This window comes from Bos mutus, chromosome 16 (assembly GCF_027580195.1).
Source record: "Bos mutus isolate GX-2022 chromosome 16, NWIPB_WYAK_1.1, whole genome shotgun sequence".
NCBI lineage: Eukaryota > Metazoa > Chordata > Mammalia > Artiodactyla > Bovidae > Bos > Bos mutus.
The window spans coordinates 16879978-16897363 of record NC_091632.1 but is presented as its reverse complement, the minus strand read 5'-3'; the positions used below and the strand labels follow the sequence as shown (position 1 = coordinate 16897363).

At 44.6% G+C, this 17386-nt stretch overlaps 1 protein-coding gene across 1 annotated transcript in view; it reads left to right on the top strand.

The window, feature by feature from the left end:
• The window catches only part of PTPN14 (protein tyrosine phosphatase non-receptor type 14), a 196340-nt gene that overhangs the window by 158296 nt on the left and 20658 nt on the right, over positions 1-17386 (top strand). Inside the window, exons 11-15 of the mRNA XM_005901280.3 lie at positions 1002-1059; positions 4137-4215; positions 6289-7772; positions 12471-12614; positions 14313-14531. Coding sequence (XP_005901342.1) covers positions 1002-1059; positions 4137-4215; positions 6289-7772; positions 12471-12614; positions 14313-14531 — 1984 coding nt within the window. The remainder of the gene's footprint in view (positions 1-1001; positions 1060-4136; positions 4216-6288; positions 7773-12470; positions 12615-14312; positions 14532-17386) is intronic.

Sequence of the window (17386 nt, the reverse complement as noted above, 5' to 3'; positions counted from 1 at the left end):
TGAGTATTTGTATTTCTTTTGTGTCCTTTTCTTCTTATACAAGTGAGCATCACGTATTAGATTGAAAATTAAGGAAACTCTGTCCTCCTTTGTACTTCTGTAATAACCATTCCTTTCTTCTTCCTAACCAGGTATGGGAGGTTCCTATTCTCATATCTGATGAAAACTGGGACTCTCTAAAAACACCCTCATCCCCTACATAGACAGTAAACTCTGTATGCAGTTTTAGAGTCTCACCATGGGCTACATGAAGGCTTGGGATAGGTCTCTGGAGTTTATGAAATCAGCATCATCTGAGCAGTATCCTTCTCCAGAGGTCTCTGTTCTCTGACCTCTAAAAGATGGTCTTTGATTTTTATTTCCCTTGAAATTCATCTTTAGAAAGAAGCCTCATTCTTTTCATATTACTTTGTAAAACATTGGAAAATATCATTTATTCCAAACATTTTGCAAATAAAACAAGAACAAAAAAGGAAATTAAAATTGTCTTGGCTTCACCAACCAGATATAGAAAATATTTTTGTTTTACCATAATTCTTATTTATTTGATATGTAGGTTGGCTGGATCTTCTTTGCTGCTCTCAGGCTTTCTCTACCTGCGGCAGTCTGGGGGCTACTCTTCGTTGCAATGCACAGGCTTCTGTTTGTGGTGGCTTCTCCTTTTGCAGAGCACAGGCTCCAGGTGCACGGGCTTCAGTAGTTGTGACACTCGGCTCAGTAGTTGTAGCTTGAGGGCTCCAAAACGAGGGCTCAGTAGTTGTGGTGTACAGGCTTTGTTGCTCCTTGGCATGTGGAACCTTCCTGGACCAGGGATTGACCCTGTGTCTCCTGCACTGGGAGGCGGGTTCTTACCCACTGTACCACCAGGGAAGTCCCTGTTCTACTGTGATTCTTAACCCATTTTGTCTACTTTCCCCTCTTCTCCTTCTCTCATCTATCAGGTCATCTTATACATGGTAAATAAGAATAACCATCCTCATTTTTTTCAACTTTTCGTATAGACAATCCAATTCTCCACCCCCTATCAGACGCCAGCCCACCTGGAGCCGGTCTTCCCTGGTATGTATGACATCTTCAGTTATCAAGTCCTCTGACCGCTGGGGTTCACGTGTCCTTCTGTGGTTGATTTTGAGGGGAGGGGTGGCCAGGGCATCATGACCACACCCATAACTTCTCTAAATGGGACCCCAGGTTCACCCCTGGGAGTCTTATTCCAGGCCAATGAGATCTTAGTCCTTCAGCATGCAGCTTACTTTGTGTGTGTTATTTTCCCCACTTGCTTTATCACTGTTCCTGATTTTTGCACATGTAGACATGTCATCAGTTATAATCTCGGCAAATTCTTTTGTATTCACTGCCACAGACAGTTCAATAAACTAGTCAGAAAATGACTCCTTGAAGGAAATATTGAAGGAGTCTAGTTGATGGTCTCAGATAGAATATTTAGTGGGGAAGAAAATTAAGGTTAATTAATTTTCTAATTTTAAGGTCAACAGAATTTGAGTTGAGGTACTTTTCTACCTACTGTTAGCCTTAAAAAAAAAACACACAAAAAACTGCTCTCCTCATACGAATAAGGAAACAACTCATTGTCATGTGAATAAGGAAATAACTTATTCTAGGTTATGATTTATTTTACACAAAATCAAAATAAACACGTGACCTTTAAATGTCTGCAAGTGAAGAGTTCCTTTGAATTTATGGGAAAATAAAATTTTTCTTTATACACAATATGTATCCTATAGGACATCTTTAACCTGTTATTTAAAAGGAACTATTTAAGGAATTTTTTTTTTTTCTGGAAAATGCATTCACATGAATTCTTAGAATGCTAGAGTTTGGACATCTTATCATCACGTAATAATTCCTGAGAACCCATGTGTAAATACTATTAATTCTCTGTGTCAATGCGTGATCTCTCACAGAAAGTCCTTGGAGATGTAGTGGGTTGCTTTGGCCTTCTCCCCTGAAGCAGCAACGGATTTCCTCCTGGCATTGTTTTCTTTATTCTTCTCCTTTGTTGATATTATTTCCCTTTTCCCTTCCTTAGAGTCCACGGGTCTTTACTAGTGAGATAAATGTTCACTTGTGTCCATGAAATGCCAGGGGAAGCAGTGTTTCAGGGCCATCTTGTGATTTGATCGCATCCTGATTATCTGGAGAAGATGCAGAGGCTTTCCTGTTTCATTCGGATGCAGATAATCGGCAGGAAGCCAGGTTCCTGGCTTCTCCCCTTCCTCTGCCCTTTAGGATTAAACCGTGTCAGCAAGTGTTCCTTGGGATGAGTGAGAGTAAAGCCAGATAACGGCACCTTTGGGTTTCCTAGCTGATAACCAGGGTTCCGGGTGGTTGTTTTTCTCTTGCTCCTCTGCCTCCTATATTGTGGCATCTAATTTGTTGTTGTCTTAGCAGATCTACAAAGAAACAGAATAATACACTGAAATATATAAAGAGATAGAATAAATAATACAGTCCTGAAATGGTATTTGGAAAATTGCTATTATTACTTCTCTCTTGTATTGCTTATACACTTATGTCGGTTCATAAACAGTCACTTACTTGTAGGATTTTTCTTTTTTAAAAAATTAAAGCTAGAGAAGGCAGGATGAGCCAACTTTGCCTTGCTATGTATTTCTATTCTCTTGTATGAATCCTTCCCTGCTGGCTTTTTTTTTTTTTTGTATTTTTTTGTTGCCCTGAAAACTGGCTATCCAGTCATGGAAAAAATTGAGTTGAATTAGGTGTTACCAAAAAGAGGAAAAATATTTTTAAACTGCTAGTCAAAGACCAGCCAAAGAGAGATTTGGGAATGTTTAGAAGAACCGATACCCTTAACTACTGTATTAGATTGGTTTCCATTTTTATTTCTTCTCTTCTGATTCTCTTTAATTTTTGGATTTCTGGTCATTATATCTTCTTTATTTCCTCTTTTGGTACATAAACATTATTTGCAGAAAAGCAAATAGTAGATGAGTTACCAACCCAGTTTCATATTGCCGAGTGTTCTTCAGTCTAGGGATACTGAGAAAGTGTGACCCCTGCTGGCTTTGTATGGTTTTTTTGGTTTGATCTCAACTTCTGTCCCAAAGCAGTAATATTTAAACCAATGTCTATAAGACAAATTTAAAGATAATCAAATAGAAATATAAGAGACCATCCGGTTTGGTGGTTTACAAGCTTAAAGTTTATTTTTTTAGCATTACAACTCTTTCTTCAAACATATTTTTACGTGGAACCCCAATATCTAAATAAAATGGATAATATTGGAAGGAGGAGACTGATTTGATTGACAGGAAGCTGAGACCTACTAAGATTAAATGACTTCCTCTAGACCACATTAGCAACTAATCATATTTCCTTTGTCGGCTCCCCAAGTAGTAAAACTGTCTAAGCATTTTGGTGTTTTCTCTAAGAGTTTTACCCTCCTCTGCAACATGCAGTTATTCAGATTGAGTGTAAATGGCCATGTTTGAGTCTTAGGGCAGTGAGTCTTCACTGAAAGGGTAGATGATTACACCTGTGAGGTTCTCTGCAAGACCTTTCCACATTTGGTTCTGCAACGGGGGAGGGTCAGTAAGTGGTCTCGGGAATCGCAAACTTACTGTTATGGGTCCCCATTTCAGATTATATACATTTGCAAGTGGGCCCAGCTTAGAGGTTGCTGTGGCAACGTGAACTTGGGCCACGGTACAGCTATGCCGAAGGATACAAGCTTGTGGCTTTAGGAGGGACCCAGTTTTGAATAGAAGGAAACAGGCTTCCCCTCGACTCTCATTATGTTTTAGGTGGCACATAATAATATGCGTGTTCTGAGTTATTCCTTTGAAAAATGGCACTGGGAACTTTGCAAGGGTGTTAGAAAATAGGCTCTAATGAAGGGCCTTCATGCTGATTGCAGCCTCGTTCTCACCTTGAACCAGCCTCCCCGGTCCCCGCTTTGTGTGTCTCCAGTCTGAGGCTTGTTGATGAGATGAGGGTGCAGATGCTCAGAAGAGGGTGGGCTGAGGGAGGAGGGCAGAGAATCCCTCGCACGTCTCTTTGCAGGGATGAGCAGTGGGGCCCGTCGTGTGCTCGGGCTGGCGCTCCTGAGCGGTTTGGTGCGGGACCTCCCACGTGTGCTGTGTTCTCTGTTTCAGCCCCGGCAACAGCCCTACATCCTGCCTCCCATGCACGTCCAGTGTGGCGAACACTACTCGGAAACACACACTTCTCAAGGTAATGCTGGCTTGCTGCTGTCCCTTCTTAAGACCTGAATTTGAGTACTGGGGATCAGTGCTGAGATTATTTTGTTTTAGGTGACAGCAATACTTTTATTTTAACTTTGTCATGGTCTGAATGGCAGCAGTTTGGGATTTGTGAGAGTCACGGAATACCATTTACCCCTGAGACGAAAACTTCCCCAGAATTGCATGTGGAAGAAGTTGGGGGAAGACAGAAGGCGAGTTCCTTTCTCTTCCTCCTCATCCTCGAAAGTGGGTTAGAGAAGAGAGTGACAGCTAAGCCCAGCGGAAGACTCTTCACCTTCCTTGCCAGGGTCAGAGAGCTTGTAACAGTCAGCCAGGTTTTCATGACAGAGAACACAGGCGTCCAGAATAATTGAAAGAAACACACACATAATCTCAGCCCCTCATCTTAGCTCTCATTTGTCGCCTCTCCCCTAGTCTCTTTCTCAGTGCACTTGTTAAACTCTTTAGTTCCTTGTCTCTCTAAACACTCCCCTGCAAAATGTATGGGAAAAAAAAACCCATTTCAATAATGGTCTAACGATGAGCATTTATAGAGCAATTCTTTTCCTTAAGCACTGTTCTAAGTACTTGCACTGCATTGTCTCATTTCATCCTCAAAATAAACCCAGGAGATAGGTACTGTTGATGTTGTTATTTCCATTTGCTACAGAAACTGGGATACAGAAAGGGTATTGGAGGAGCTTGGATATGAAAATCAGTGTCTTAACTCTGGAGCCGGTGCTCCGTGATCATTTCAGTAACTGCATCTTAGAAAACGAATGGGATTAAACACCGGATGTTGACAGTGGGGTAAAGGATAATTCATTTCTGTGTTATCGTAGGCTAGCTCTTGCACTGTCAAAGTGCAAGCCTGGAAACTAAGATCATCAAGATAACGTAATTTAATAAAACACTGCTTTTTACAAGCAGACTAGCAAAAGTTACCCTGCTTCTATGGGAAGGCACCAAACTCCATTAGAGGTGGATAAATGCAGAATTCTGTCTCTCTAGTTTTCCTTGCCTCTATCATTTCATTTTGTCTGTGTTCCCACCTCTCCTCTTCAGGCAGCCGAGTATTTTCAGTCACCTTTTCTGTTTTTTAACCTTCTCTGCCTTTGAATTCCTCTACTCTGCTCATGCTTAAGTCTATAATGTACAAACGAATATATTTTGCCCACAGAAAAATGTGTTTGTGAGAGCTTGCCTCCCGAGGGGGTGTGTGTGTGTGTGTGTGTGTGTAAAGGAACACAGGATGCATAGAATGGTCCTGACTTTAGAAATCTGCTTTTTATTCTCTTTGTTATTGTTGTTGTTCAGTCGCTAAGTCGTGTCTGACTCCTTGTGACCCCATGGACTGTAGCATGGCAGGCCTCCCTGTCCTTCACTATCTTTTATCTCTTTAGGTACCTGTTTAAAGTATTAATAAGTTTAATGTGAAAATGACCTCGGTGATGAAACCAAGTCTAGAGGCGGGTTTTAGACAGTGGCTAAAATTACACTCCTGAGTCTTATTTTGCCTTCCACTGGTTGCTGATCATAATGAAGTAGCCATGCTTGCTGACATCCTGACTGTGTAACTTGCTTTGTGTCTTGATTGATGCTCGGCAGTCCCTTGGATACAGGGAGTTTTTCCATTGCAGTCAGGAAGATCAGCTCCAAGAACTCAAAGTTCTTCACGTCCTGGCCCAAATATCCAGTTCTGTCACTGAGCCCTGCACAAGAGGGACCGGTCTTCCAGTGTGAGGACCGTTGTTGGTACCTGATTTAAAACCTCAGGCCAAATCAAGAACTTAACCCAGCTGACAACAGTTCCATGTGTACCTAGCTTCATTTGTTTAGGTTCACTTTTTCTTTATAGTGTGCTTTAAAATACTCTTTCAGTATGTTGGCATCTTGCCCAAGAAATTGCTGGGTTTTTTCTATGGAATATGTGGGTGGAGACCATGGGATTTCCCTTTTTATGACTTCTGTGAGTTAAAAATTACCCCCATGAGTGTGAGGACCAACTCGATGGAAGCAGGATGGCATGGAGGTTCATGGGCCTCTGTTTGACTTCTTGCAGACAGCATCTTCCATGGGAATGAAGAAGCCTTGTATTGCAACTCACACAACAGCCTGGACTTAAGTTATTTAAATGGCACCGTCACCAACGGCGGCAGCGTGTGTAGTGTTCACAGCGTCAACTCCCTCAGCTGCTCCCAAAGCTTCATCCAGGCTTCTCCTGTCTCCTCCAACCTCAGCATCCCTGGGAGTGACATCATGCGGGCGGACTACATCCCCAGCCACCGGCACAGCGCCATCATCGTACCATCCTACCGGCCCACGCCCGATTACGAGACGGTCATGCGGCAGATGAAGAGGGGCATCGTGCACACGGACAGCCAGAGCCAGTCCCTGCGAAACCTCAACATCATCAACACCCACGCCTACAACCAGCCGGAGGACCTGGTGTACAGCCAGCCCGAGATGCGGGAGAGGCACCCCTACACGATCCCCTACGGGCCCCAGGGGGGCTACGCGAACAAACTGGTCAGCCCATCAGACCAGCTCAACCCCACGAATCCCACAGTGCCGAGCAAGCCGGGGGGACCCAGCGCCATCTCACACACAGTGAGCACCCCAGAGCTGGCCAACATGCAGCTGCAGGGTGCCCATAGCTACAACGCAGCCCACGTGCTCAAAAACTATCTCTTCCGGCCGCCGCCCCCCTACCCGCGGCCCCGGCCGGCCACCAGCACGCCGGACCTTGCCAGCCACCGCCACAAATACGTCAGCGGCAGCAGCCCCGACCTGGTGACCCGCAAGGTTCAGCTGTCCGTGAAGACCTTCCAGGAGGACAGCTCCCCGGTGGTGCACCAGTCCCTCCAGGAGGTGAGCGAGCCCCTCACGGCCACCAAGCACCACAGTGCGGTGCACAAGCGTCACAGCCTGGAGGCGATGAGCAGCATGGTGAGGGGCATGGAAGCCATGACCCTGAAGTCGCTCAACATCCCCATGGCCCGCCGCAGCACCCTACGGGAGCCGGGGCCTCCCGAGGAGGGCCCCGGCAGCCACGAGGTCCCCCAGCTCCCCCAGTACCACCACAAGAAGACTTTCTCGGATGCCACCATGCTGATCCACAGCAGCGAGAGCGAGGAGGAGGAGGAGGAGGCTCCCGACCCGGTGCCCCAGATCCCCGTGCTCCGGGAGAAGGTGGAGTACAGCACCCAGCTACAGGCCGCCTTGGCCCGGATTCCAAACAAGCCCCCACCCGAGTACCCCGGGCCCCGGAAAAGCGTGAGCAACGGGGCACTGCGGCAGGACCAGGCGTGCCTGCCTCCTGCCGTGGCCCGGGCCAGGCTGCTGCGGCACGGGCCTGCCAAGGCCATCAGCGTCTCCCGGGCCGACCAGCTGGCCGTCAACGGGGCCTCTCTCGGGCCTTCCATCTCGGAGCCTGACCTGACGAGCGTGAAGGAGCGGGTCAAGAAAGAGCCTGTCAAGGAGAGACCTGTGTCCGAAATGTTTTCCCTGGAGGACAGCATTATAGAAAGAGAGATGATGATTCGGGTAAGTGGCCGCCTCTCCCGGGGGGCACCTTGGGAGGGATGGTTAAAGGGGCTGGTCCCCCCCTGACCCCTACCCCGGAGCACCCTCTCTACTCCTTTTTGGTGATTCAGGCACACCTCCCTCCTCTGGGCACAGAAGAAAGCATGAGGCTTATCAGGGAATATGGGAGGATTTAAACATGTGATAGAATTCAAAAGTCACTTGCATTTTAAACAGGTGGGGTTTCGTTTCACAAAACTTTCTTCTTTGCTCCTTCCGTTCTCGTTCATGGCTTCTCATAGGCCTGCTTGGGGCAGAGTGCTGTGACAAAGTTAGGATCGTACAGGTATGTGGTATTGAGATCAGTGTCTAAGCCAGCATTTTGGTGTATGTATTCAGGGTCAGATTTCCCATTGCCTGAGCTGCCAGGAGCTCACCTTCCTCCATCTCCTGGCATTTTGCTTTTCTCTGGGGAAAGCAGTTTCTCCCCAGTTAGATTTTAAAGAGCAGCCTCCCTTCGAAGCACAGCCTTCTGTGCAGATCTGGATGTCAGGACTGCTCATCAGTGTTGGTCCTGGTGTGTCCAGTTTCATTTTCAGATCCTCTTTCAATAGATGGTCAGCACAAATCTATGAAAAATTATGGTAAACTCAGAAGCGAACAGTTGAGCTTGAATTCACCATTGAGCTTACTCTATCAAGCACTCACACAGGCATCTTCATACACTCACGCACACGCACGTAACATTTGACAATGCCTAATATTAGACATAAGTCACTCTTCTTCAGTATGTTTCCTCTGGAAGGTTAGTTATGTTGCTGGAGCAAAAGTATGCAGTAACAGTTGCACACCCAGAGCACCAAAGTGAGTTACATCTTACTAATGAGAGATTGCTGGATTGTCGTTGCTACTTTACAAAATGTCTTATAATACCAGTGCTATTTGTCCTGGAGATGTTCACTCCCTTAAAAAAAAATCCTCTCATTATAACTACTCAAACCCAGATTGACTTCTCCTCTGCATGTACCACATCTGGGTCATAAGGTAGCCAGCGCTTATTTTAGGAACTCCAGCGCAGTTGTAACTTATATTTTGCTTGGAGGGAATTCATCAAACTTTCTTCATGTATAAGTCTTCCCAATTCTGCAGTGGGAATCAACTTGGAAAGAATAGTAAAGAGCCAAAGTTTTAAGAAAGCCAAGTCCCTAGGTTTAGGAATCTAATCCATAGCAATGTTCCGGCTTTAGACAAACCTCAAGAACATTCTCAGCCTCACAGTTTTAGCCATCCATGGAGTGAGTGTTGCTAGGAATTTGGTACAGGCATAACTTTTTCCACTTTCGCAAACCTGGAGGGAAATTGTGAAAGATGTGCTTGTGCCTGTGGCAAATAAAACTGTTTGGCTGGGGGACGGAATGAAGTGTGGGGGTGGGTGCCTTGGGGAGAACTCTCCACGTTTGGGAAAAGTAATCATTGGTAGAAAGGGAGTTTCAGCACTTCTGGGCCTCAGGCCCCTTTCACACAACTCAGCATCAAGAACTCATCAGTCCAAGCATGTGGCGTTGCTGTTTTCCTTGCTGACTGGCTGTTTATTGCCACCTACGTGGTTGCCTAGCCTCACTTTGGTCATATTCATCTTCTTGTTACCTGTATCAAACAGAAGCCTGTAGCTGATACTTACGGCACTGATTCCTCATATAGAGCTTCATGCCTTATCACAGAGCAAACAGAGGCCTTTCTCACTTTATCCACGTGTCCTCCCATCCCATCCATTGGGTAATAGTGAACAGCCAATTTTGCCTCTTAACTAGTTCAGTAACATCATTACCCTGGCCCTATGTCATTTTCCCTTATTTTTTAAAAAGTCTACCTTTTTTAAAAAATTGTTTTTTTGTTCTTTGGCCATGCCGCAGAGCATGTGGGATCTTAGCTCTTGACCAGGGATTGAACCCTTGCCCCTCATATTTTAAGCACAAAGTCTTAGCTACTGGACTGCTAGGGAAATCCTTTCCCTGATTTTTCCCCAAATCCTACATACTCATGAGCTCAAGGGCAGCCACCTTTGGTGTCCCGACCTCAGAGGAGGACTCGGAGGGTCTTCAGTGAGCCAGGCAAGATGGCGACCTGGCCCCTGACACTGGAGCTTGGGGTGGGTCTCCATTGTCCTTCTGAAGAAACTCACCCCAGTGACCTCCCCACATCTCGGATGCCTTACTCTGGTGCCCATCATGGGTAGCTTTTGCCTGGCTTGTTAGGCCTAGCTAAGAGAAGGCTGTCAAGGCTTTCCTAGGATGAGAAAATGTCACTAAATAGGAACTGGAAGCAGACAGCTATGGTGAGAATTTGCCCTGCAGGCAACCCTCTCCCCCTTTCTGGAGCTGCTTGTCTCCTTGATGGATAGTTCAGGCCTGTGGTGTGGATAGCGCCTTCTGCATGGCTCCTGCTGCTGCTTTGAAGACACTTCACTGTCTGTGGTTCCCTAACCCCCAGTCAGGTACTGGGGAGAAAGGGAGGCCAAAGCAGATCTTTGAATTCATTATTTCTGATCTCTGGTAACAAGCTCATAGGATAAATGAGGAGGAGCTAAGAGAAATAGTTTATCATTGGGGTTTCAGTATTCCCTGGGTAGTAATCCTTTCCTAGGAAAGACAAGTAAGTTACTTTTTGCTTTGGGTCCAGTTGGGGTCACCTCATGGTGCAGGTGAGAGGGAAGCAGAAGGACTGTCAGAAGGATCTGAGGACCGTTTACCCAAAAAAAAATCATTGCTCTCTCAAAATTTTGCAGAGGAGTGAAACATTCTCAACTAAAAGAGATAACAGCAGGCAGGAGGAAATTCTCCCTTACAAAAACAAACTAGTAAGTAAGTAAACCGACAAAACTCCCCAAATTTAAATCCTGAATTTTCAGTCTGCCCAGGGTTGAGAAACCAGGATCATTCTTAAGAATAGAATATGTTTTGGCCCTTTCTCACTTTCTCACAGTTAATCCTCCTCTGAGATGCTCCTTCGGCTTATCTGATGGGTTAGCCCTGTCACGGGACCAAGCATCTTATTGACAGCATCACTCACAAAGGCCAGGGCTCCATTCTTTTTTTTTTTAAATTGAAGTATAGTTGTTTTGCAGCGTGTTCCCTGGTGGCTCAGGTGGTAAAGAATCTGCCTGCAATGCAGGAGACCTGGGTTCGATCCCTGGGGCAGGAATATCCCCTGGAGAAGGAAATGGCTACCCAATCCAGTATTCTTGCCTGGAGAATTCAATGAACAGAGGAGTCTGGCAGGCTACAGTCCATGGGATCAGAAAGTTGGACACAACTGAATCAACACACACAATAGGTGCTCTATCCTCTACCAATACCATAGCTCCATCAAGACACTTTAGGAAGTAAATTGCTAAATGACAGACTAAGAAAAAAACCTGAAGATTTGAAAAAAAATAAAAAATAAACGGAGTAAGATCACTCCTTCATCTCTGGCAACCAAACGAACCTGCAAACTGTGGATCAAAATTGTAAACTCTGTAAAACTCATCTGTTTCTGTGCTTTATAGTGTCCCTCTGTCCTTTTGTCTTCTAAGACAAAATTATCGGGTGGAAAATGCTCCTGTTGCCTGAAGTGAGCAACTGGAGATTGGTTCACGCCCCAGTCAGCTTAGAGGAAGTGGGACAGCACAGCTGTAGACGAAGTAACAGGGGCCCAACAGTTTCAGAGCGTCTGTGCAGGTGAGGCCAGAGAAGGGTCACAAAGTCATAAACGAGGGCCACGTGCGGTCTGCGTGGTCCCAAATCATGTTCTCCCGTGGTTTAGTCACCAGGAGCCATGGCGTCCATTCCTGTGGGTCTTCTGGATGAAGCATGAAGGATCCTGCCGGGGGGTCATCTCAGGTGGTTCCAGGCTATTGTATTAGTGAGTTTGTTAAACTACATCAGCTCCCTTTCTGGGGATAATATCCCAGGGTCCAGAGAGATTCAATATAGAGTTAATACCTCAGTCTTAGCCCCTCTGAGTGTGAACTTGGAAAGGCAGTTTTTCCTCTACTTGTTTATGTATCCATCCACTTATCAACGGGACAGTTTTTCTACTATATCCTTCTGCTTCTCTATATAGTCATTCTACTGATTTTTGAGAGTTTGATATTGAAAGTGCAAGTAAAAATCTTTAATTTTGCTACTTAAAAAAATAATTGTAATATGTAATGGAGCTGTATATAACCTTGTTCTATATTTTCCAAGTCTCCTATAAATGTGTTATCACACTTACATAATTTAAAAAATAAAAAAAATAATCTAAAAAAAAGAATGCAACAGTTTTTCTAAGCTTTTTACCATTTAATCTGTATAAAAGGCCCATCATTGTGATGAGCTCTGATTATTCGTGAATCTCTGTTTCTCTTTGTCCTGTCTTCCTTCAGTGCTCACCTTCCTAAGGTGACTTGTGCATGCTTTTTTGTGAGCCCTATGGCAGGGTGTATTTGTGTAGAGTCTCTGCTCTTGTTTGTGTGTTTCTTTACTCCATTTTTAAAGAAACGCTCAGGAGGCCCAGAGGAACCGGCTTCCTCAGGCTCAGTGGGAATGAAGGGGAAGGCTGTGTTTGAATTTGCCCTGCTAATGGTAATTGTCTGCATTCCTTGGCTGGGGAGTTATAGATTTGGGGAGATTAAAACACATTCCAGCATTCTCCTGGTATTACGAACAATGAGAACATGCCTTTTCTTGCCACAAGAATCTAGAAAAGCAGAAGATGGCAGGCCTGGAGGCGCAGAAGAGGCCACTGATGTTGGCAGCCTTGAACGGACTCTCAGTTGCTCGGGGCTCAGGGCGGGAGGAGAGTCGCGTCGATGCCACCCGAGTTCCCATGGACGAGAGGGTAAGCGCTGGGCTCGTCAAACGTGTGACTCATCCTCTGTGGTCTTAGGATTCCGTCGCTCTCTCCTCGCCCAGACACGCCAGCACGAAGGTGTGTTTGACGAATTCATTCTTCAATTTGAAGATTAGGGCAGCCTGGGTTGTGCTGTAGTAGACTGATCCTTTCCAATAACTCTTGTTTTTTGGTCAGGTGGGTTCAGTGATGACGCCTAGAGACACCAGGCCCTGGCCACCTGTCCATGTGGCCTCAGTCAACCCACATTTCTGGGCCTGTTTCTTTGTTTTGCAGAGTGAAGAGGTTAAGCCCTTGCCCTACTGCTCGACTTCCGTGATTTTTGCGAACAAGTACCCTTTATTAGGGAGTAATTATTTTACCCAAGCACTTACAGAATTCTTTAATATGCTGGCCCCTTGCTAGGACCTTCCCAGATGGCGCTAGTGGTAAAGAATCTGCCTGCCAATGCAGGAGATGCTAGAGATGCAGGTTTGATCCCTGGGTGGGGAAGATCCCCTGGAGTAGGAAGTGGCAACCCACTCCATTATTCTTGCCTGGAAAATTCCATGGACTGAGGATCTTCATGGGCTATAGTCCATGGGACTGCGAAGAGTCAGATGTGACTGAGCAACTGGGCACATGCTTGGCTATAGAGTATGACTGATATATAATTGTTAGGGTAATGCATTGTGGGAACTTTGGTTTTGAAAAGCAAAGAAAGTTGCATGGTAGTGTTTCAGAGGTGAACAAACATGTTCCTTTAGTCCCTGAAATTGCTGTCAGGTTAAAAAACAGGTTGTGTAAATGTAATAGAGTGCCAGTAAGATTAGGGTTTTAGGTTTTGTCAGCGTATATGAAGTATTAGCATGCTCTGAGAGCCAGAAGTGTCTTACTTTTTATTTTTTGGCCGCACCACATGGGATATTCCCTGACCAGGGCTCAAAAACTGTGCCCCCTGCATTTGAAGCATAGAGTCTTAACCACTGGACCTCCAGGGAAGTTCCTAAAAGGGTCTTTAGCGGGATCATTTAATCCAGTTAATACCACATTATTGTAATTAGTATTTTAGCCATGGGAAAAATAAAAGAGGGGGTGTCTAATCTGCATGACTAGAGAACTGTGGACTAAGATCACCTTAAAATTTAGCTAAAAACAACTACATAAGTGGAGAAAAGGATTTTTCTTATAACTAAGGTTTAAAAATCTCCTTATCACTAGAACTTGAAAAGCAGGTGGCTCAGTGATAAAGAATCCTCCTGCCGATTCAGGAGATGTGGGTTGAATCCCTGGGTTGGGAAGATCCCCTGAAGGAGGACATGGCAGCCCACTCCAGTATTCTTGCCTGGGAAATCCCATGGGCAGAGGAGTTGGCAGGCTACAGTTCCTGGGGCCGCAAAGAGTCGGACACAACTGAGTGGCGGAGCATGCATACACGTTAACAGCAAAATACTAATTTTGAATTTTACCTCTTGCCTAGTCTGGCAGACTGGTACTGTTTAAGGTATGAGTGAGGAGGCATTTGGTTATTGGACAAGAGAAACTTGCAATATGGTGAATGAATGAGACCAAATCATCAAGTTTTGATTATCCATCTTGAAACTACTGATTAATACTCTCGCTGTAAATATTTTGAGAAATCTGGTGGTTTTGTCAGAGTATTTGGATCAGATTATTCAGAGAGCTGAAGATCACCTTCTGTTGCAGTTCAGAACCCTGAAGAAGAAGCTCGAAGAGGGAATGGTGTTCACAGAATACGAGCAAATTCCAAAGAAAAAGGCAAATGGCATTTTCAGCACAGCGGCTCTGCCAGAAAATGCTGAGCGCAGCCGAATCCGCGAGGTGGTTCCCTATGAGGAGAACCGCGTAGAGCTAATACCAACCAAAGAAAATAACACAGGCTACATTAACGCCTCCCACATCAAGGTAAGAAGGGGGGCTTGTTCGGAAGGCTGGTCGAAGATTGCTGGGTTAACGGTAAAAATGCAGGGAGGAGAAAACAGACGGGCTGCCACTGCACAGCTTGGCTGGTCCCCAAACCCCGAGGGAGTGTTTTTGAACTCGTAGAGTTTTTCTTAGTCAACTCAAGGCCATGCCTAATGCTGCAGAGAGAAGGAAGCCCAGTGGCCTCAGGGAAAACCTCAGGTCAGCTATTTCTGAAGCTTGATTGTGTCCGAGGATTTAACTGTTTCTGTAAGTGGTAACTTTTCAGGAAACTCACAGGTAAAGCCGAGGATTATCCCTTTCAGTTTGTAATTCTCAGGCGATGGAGGCTGTGGAAGTTACAGGCACTGTATTTCTGTCACTGGACTTTTTATGATGTTCAAGAGAAACAGAGAGTTGTCATTTCTCATTTGTGATACTGGTTATGCATTTTATAGCTGAAGTCCCAAATTTGTATGATATTCACAAGAGTGGACTAATTTAACCATCAACCATAATGGTGACATTGATAATGAATTTTACAAGGTTTGCCAACTGTATTCAATGTATTTGAGTCATTACATTTTTGTTAACTAGTTCGAATACTCCAAATCTTCATATCTCAGTATTTCATAGACTTTAAAGTTAGTCAGCTTAGCTTTACTTCAGTTAGAATTTAGAGTTATAGATACATATGTGCATGCAAACAAGTTTTTCCTAAATAGCTTAATTTCACCAGGGCCCCTAGTGACAGAGCATATTTGTTTAGAATGTCACCATTTGCCCTGGCCTCCAAACTAGGGGAATTATTTGTATACTAATGTGAATTGTATCCGTGTAACTCTTACAGCTGTTACAGGATGTTTTTCAACAATACAAGGTTCACATTAGTAGTCTGTTGTGGTCAATAACCTTAGAAACCTATCTCTGGCATTATTTCCTTTCTTCATTGAGTTTTTCAACTGTACCCAAATCATAGGTAGGTTCCTTTGAGCCTCTAAAACACAGCCAGTTGTTGGCTCGTGTATCAGTTGAAACAGTTTTGATGCGGAATGTGGAAAGTGTACCATTGTTGGTATAGTGTTTGTGTTCACTGAGCATAGATAACCACGTATTTTTCTATTGGAATATAATTGCTTTATAATGTTGTGTTAGTTTCTGCTGCACGACATTGTGAATCAGCCGTATGTGTACATATATCCCCTCCCTCTTGAGCCACCCTCCCACCCTCCCATTCTCCACTCCTCTAGGTCATCATAGAGTTTTTTTTTTAACTGTCAGAAAGTCCTGTCCAAAGAAATAGAATGGCATAACTCTCATGGATCATAATTGTGTATTTTAGTCATATTTTTGAGAGTGAGAACTCTCAAAACAATAATAATACAATAAAAAACAATAAATAAACTAAAACAAAACTATAAAAAAAACTGAGCCCCATAGAGCTCTGAAGGGAACTGACAGTGGTGAGTTTCCTGGGCTTAATTTAGATAACGAAACGATGACCGAAAAAATGAACTCAAAAATGCAGATCGCACAGCTGCTTCTTGCTAGAGTATCTGTGAAAATCTTCCACAGCTGTGATATACTATCTTCTTTTGGCCAAATCGCCTCTCCCATTTTCCATCTACTCTCTGGAAAAAGCTGTCAGTTTGCATGGGCTGTGCCCGTCGGGCGTTGTTAACAGAAATGTGCCTTCCTCCATATTCTCCGAGGCCCACATTTCATCTTATGGATCTGGGTTAGACATGGGTGCATTTAATAGACCCAGAGAGCTTGTGAGAACTTGTCCTTGTGTTTTTGGAATAGAGTTGTATATCTTGCCAGTGTTTCCTCCCTGGATTCCAAGCAGCCGTTAACACAGAACAGAGATTTATTTGCTCCAGAGGTGAAATCACATCTGTGAAACCCACCTCAGTAGCATTGGCAGTTGGGTTTTTAATGCAGCTTTTAATACCCTCCTGTCAATACTTGGGGATATGCTGAAAGGCCCCAGGCAGCAGCATACTCTGGAAGTATTTATGGCTCCTATATGTTGGGTGCCAGAGAGGATAATGTTTAAAAGCATGATTCCACAGATAAGCCAAATTCCTAGCCAGCCAGCAAATACATGAGTGTCATCTCCCACCAGTACTCAGAAAATGGATTTTGCTTGCCAGCTTTGACCTAAACATGTCTTGTGCAACGAGATAATAACTGACATGGTTTTTGTTTGAATCAAGTTAGTATATAGTTTCATAAAACAAATGAGAGAAAAAGTTGCAAGCAGTGATCACTCCATTACCCCTAAAACTATCTTGAGATCCACACCAGTGTATGTGTAAGGAAGCCCTACTTGGCAATATCAAGGCACAGGAATGAAGAGATACCCAGAAAGAGTCCCTCCAGAGGCCCCTGTTTCCCCCTGCTATCACCTCCCACACTTGGGGCACGCCTTTTTATTGATGAGTCTCCACTGCTGATATTTATCGCTGCAGAATTATCCTCCCAATGTGGACTTTAAAAATATTCACAACCTAGAAGTTGAGAGTGATGCTTTATTTGATGGGGATTTTTCGGAATTTAAAGCCTTGGAGACAGCATCTCAAGTAAACCTGAGAGAGTTGCTCCCCGGAGGCGAGGGGAGGAGCCAGGTTATATAGAAGTTTTGCAATAAAGGGCAGGTAGTCAGAACATCAGAAGATTATTGTTAATTAAAGAAAACCAGATAACCCAAGTTAAGGAATTTAGCACTTTTCTGTGTATGAGAAGGTGCAAGAGTCTGGGCTCACTGAAATCATTCCTTTGATAGGGGCCAGTATGGTCTTTTTACCACCTGAGCTCCCTGGAGGCTCCCCATGGGGAGTGGCTGCAGTCTGATG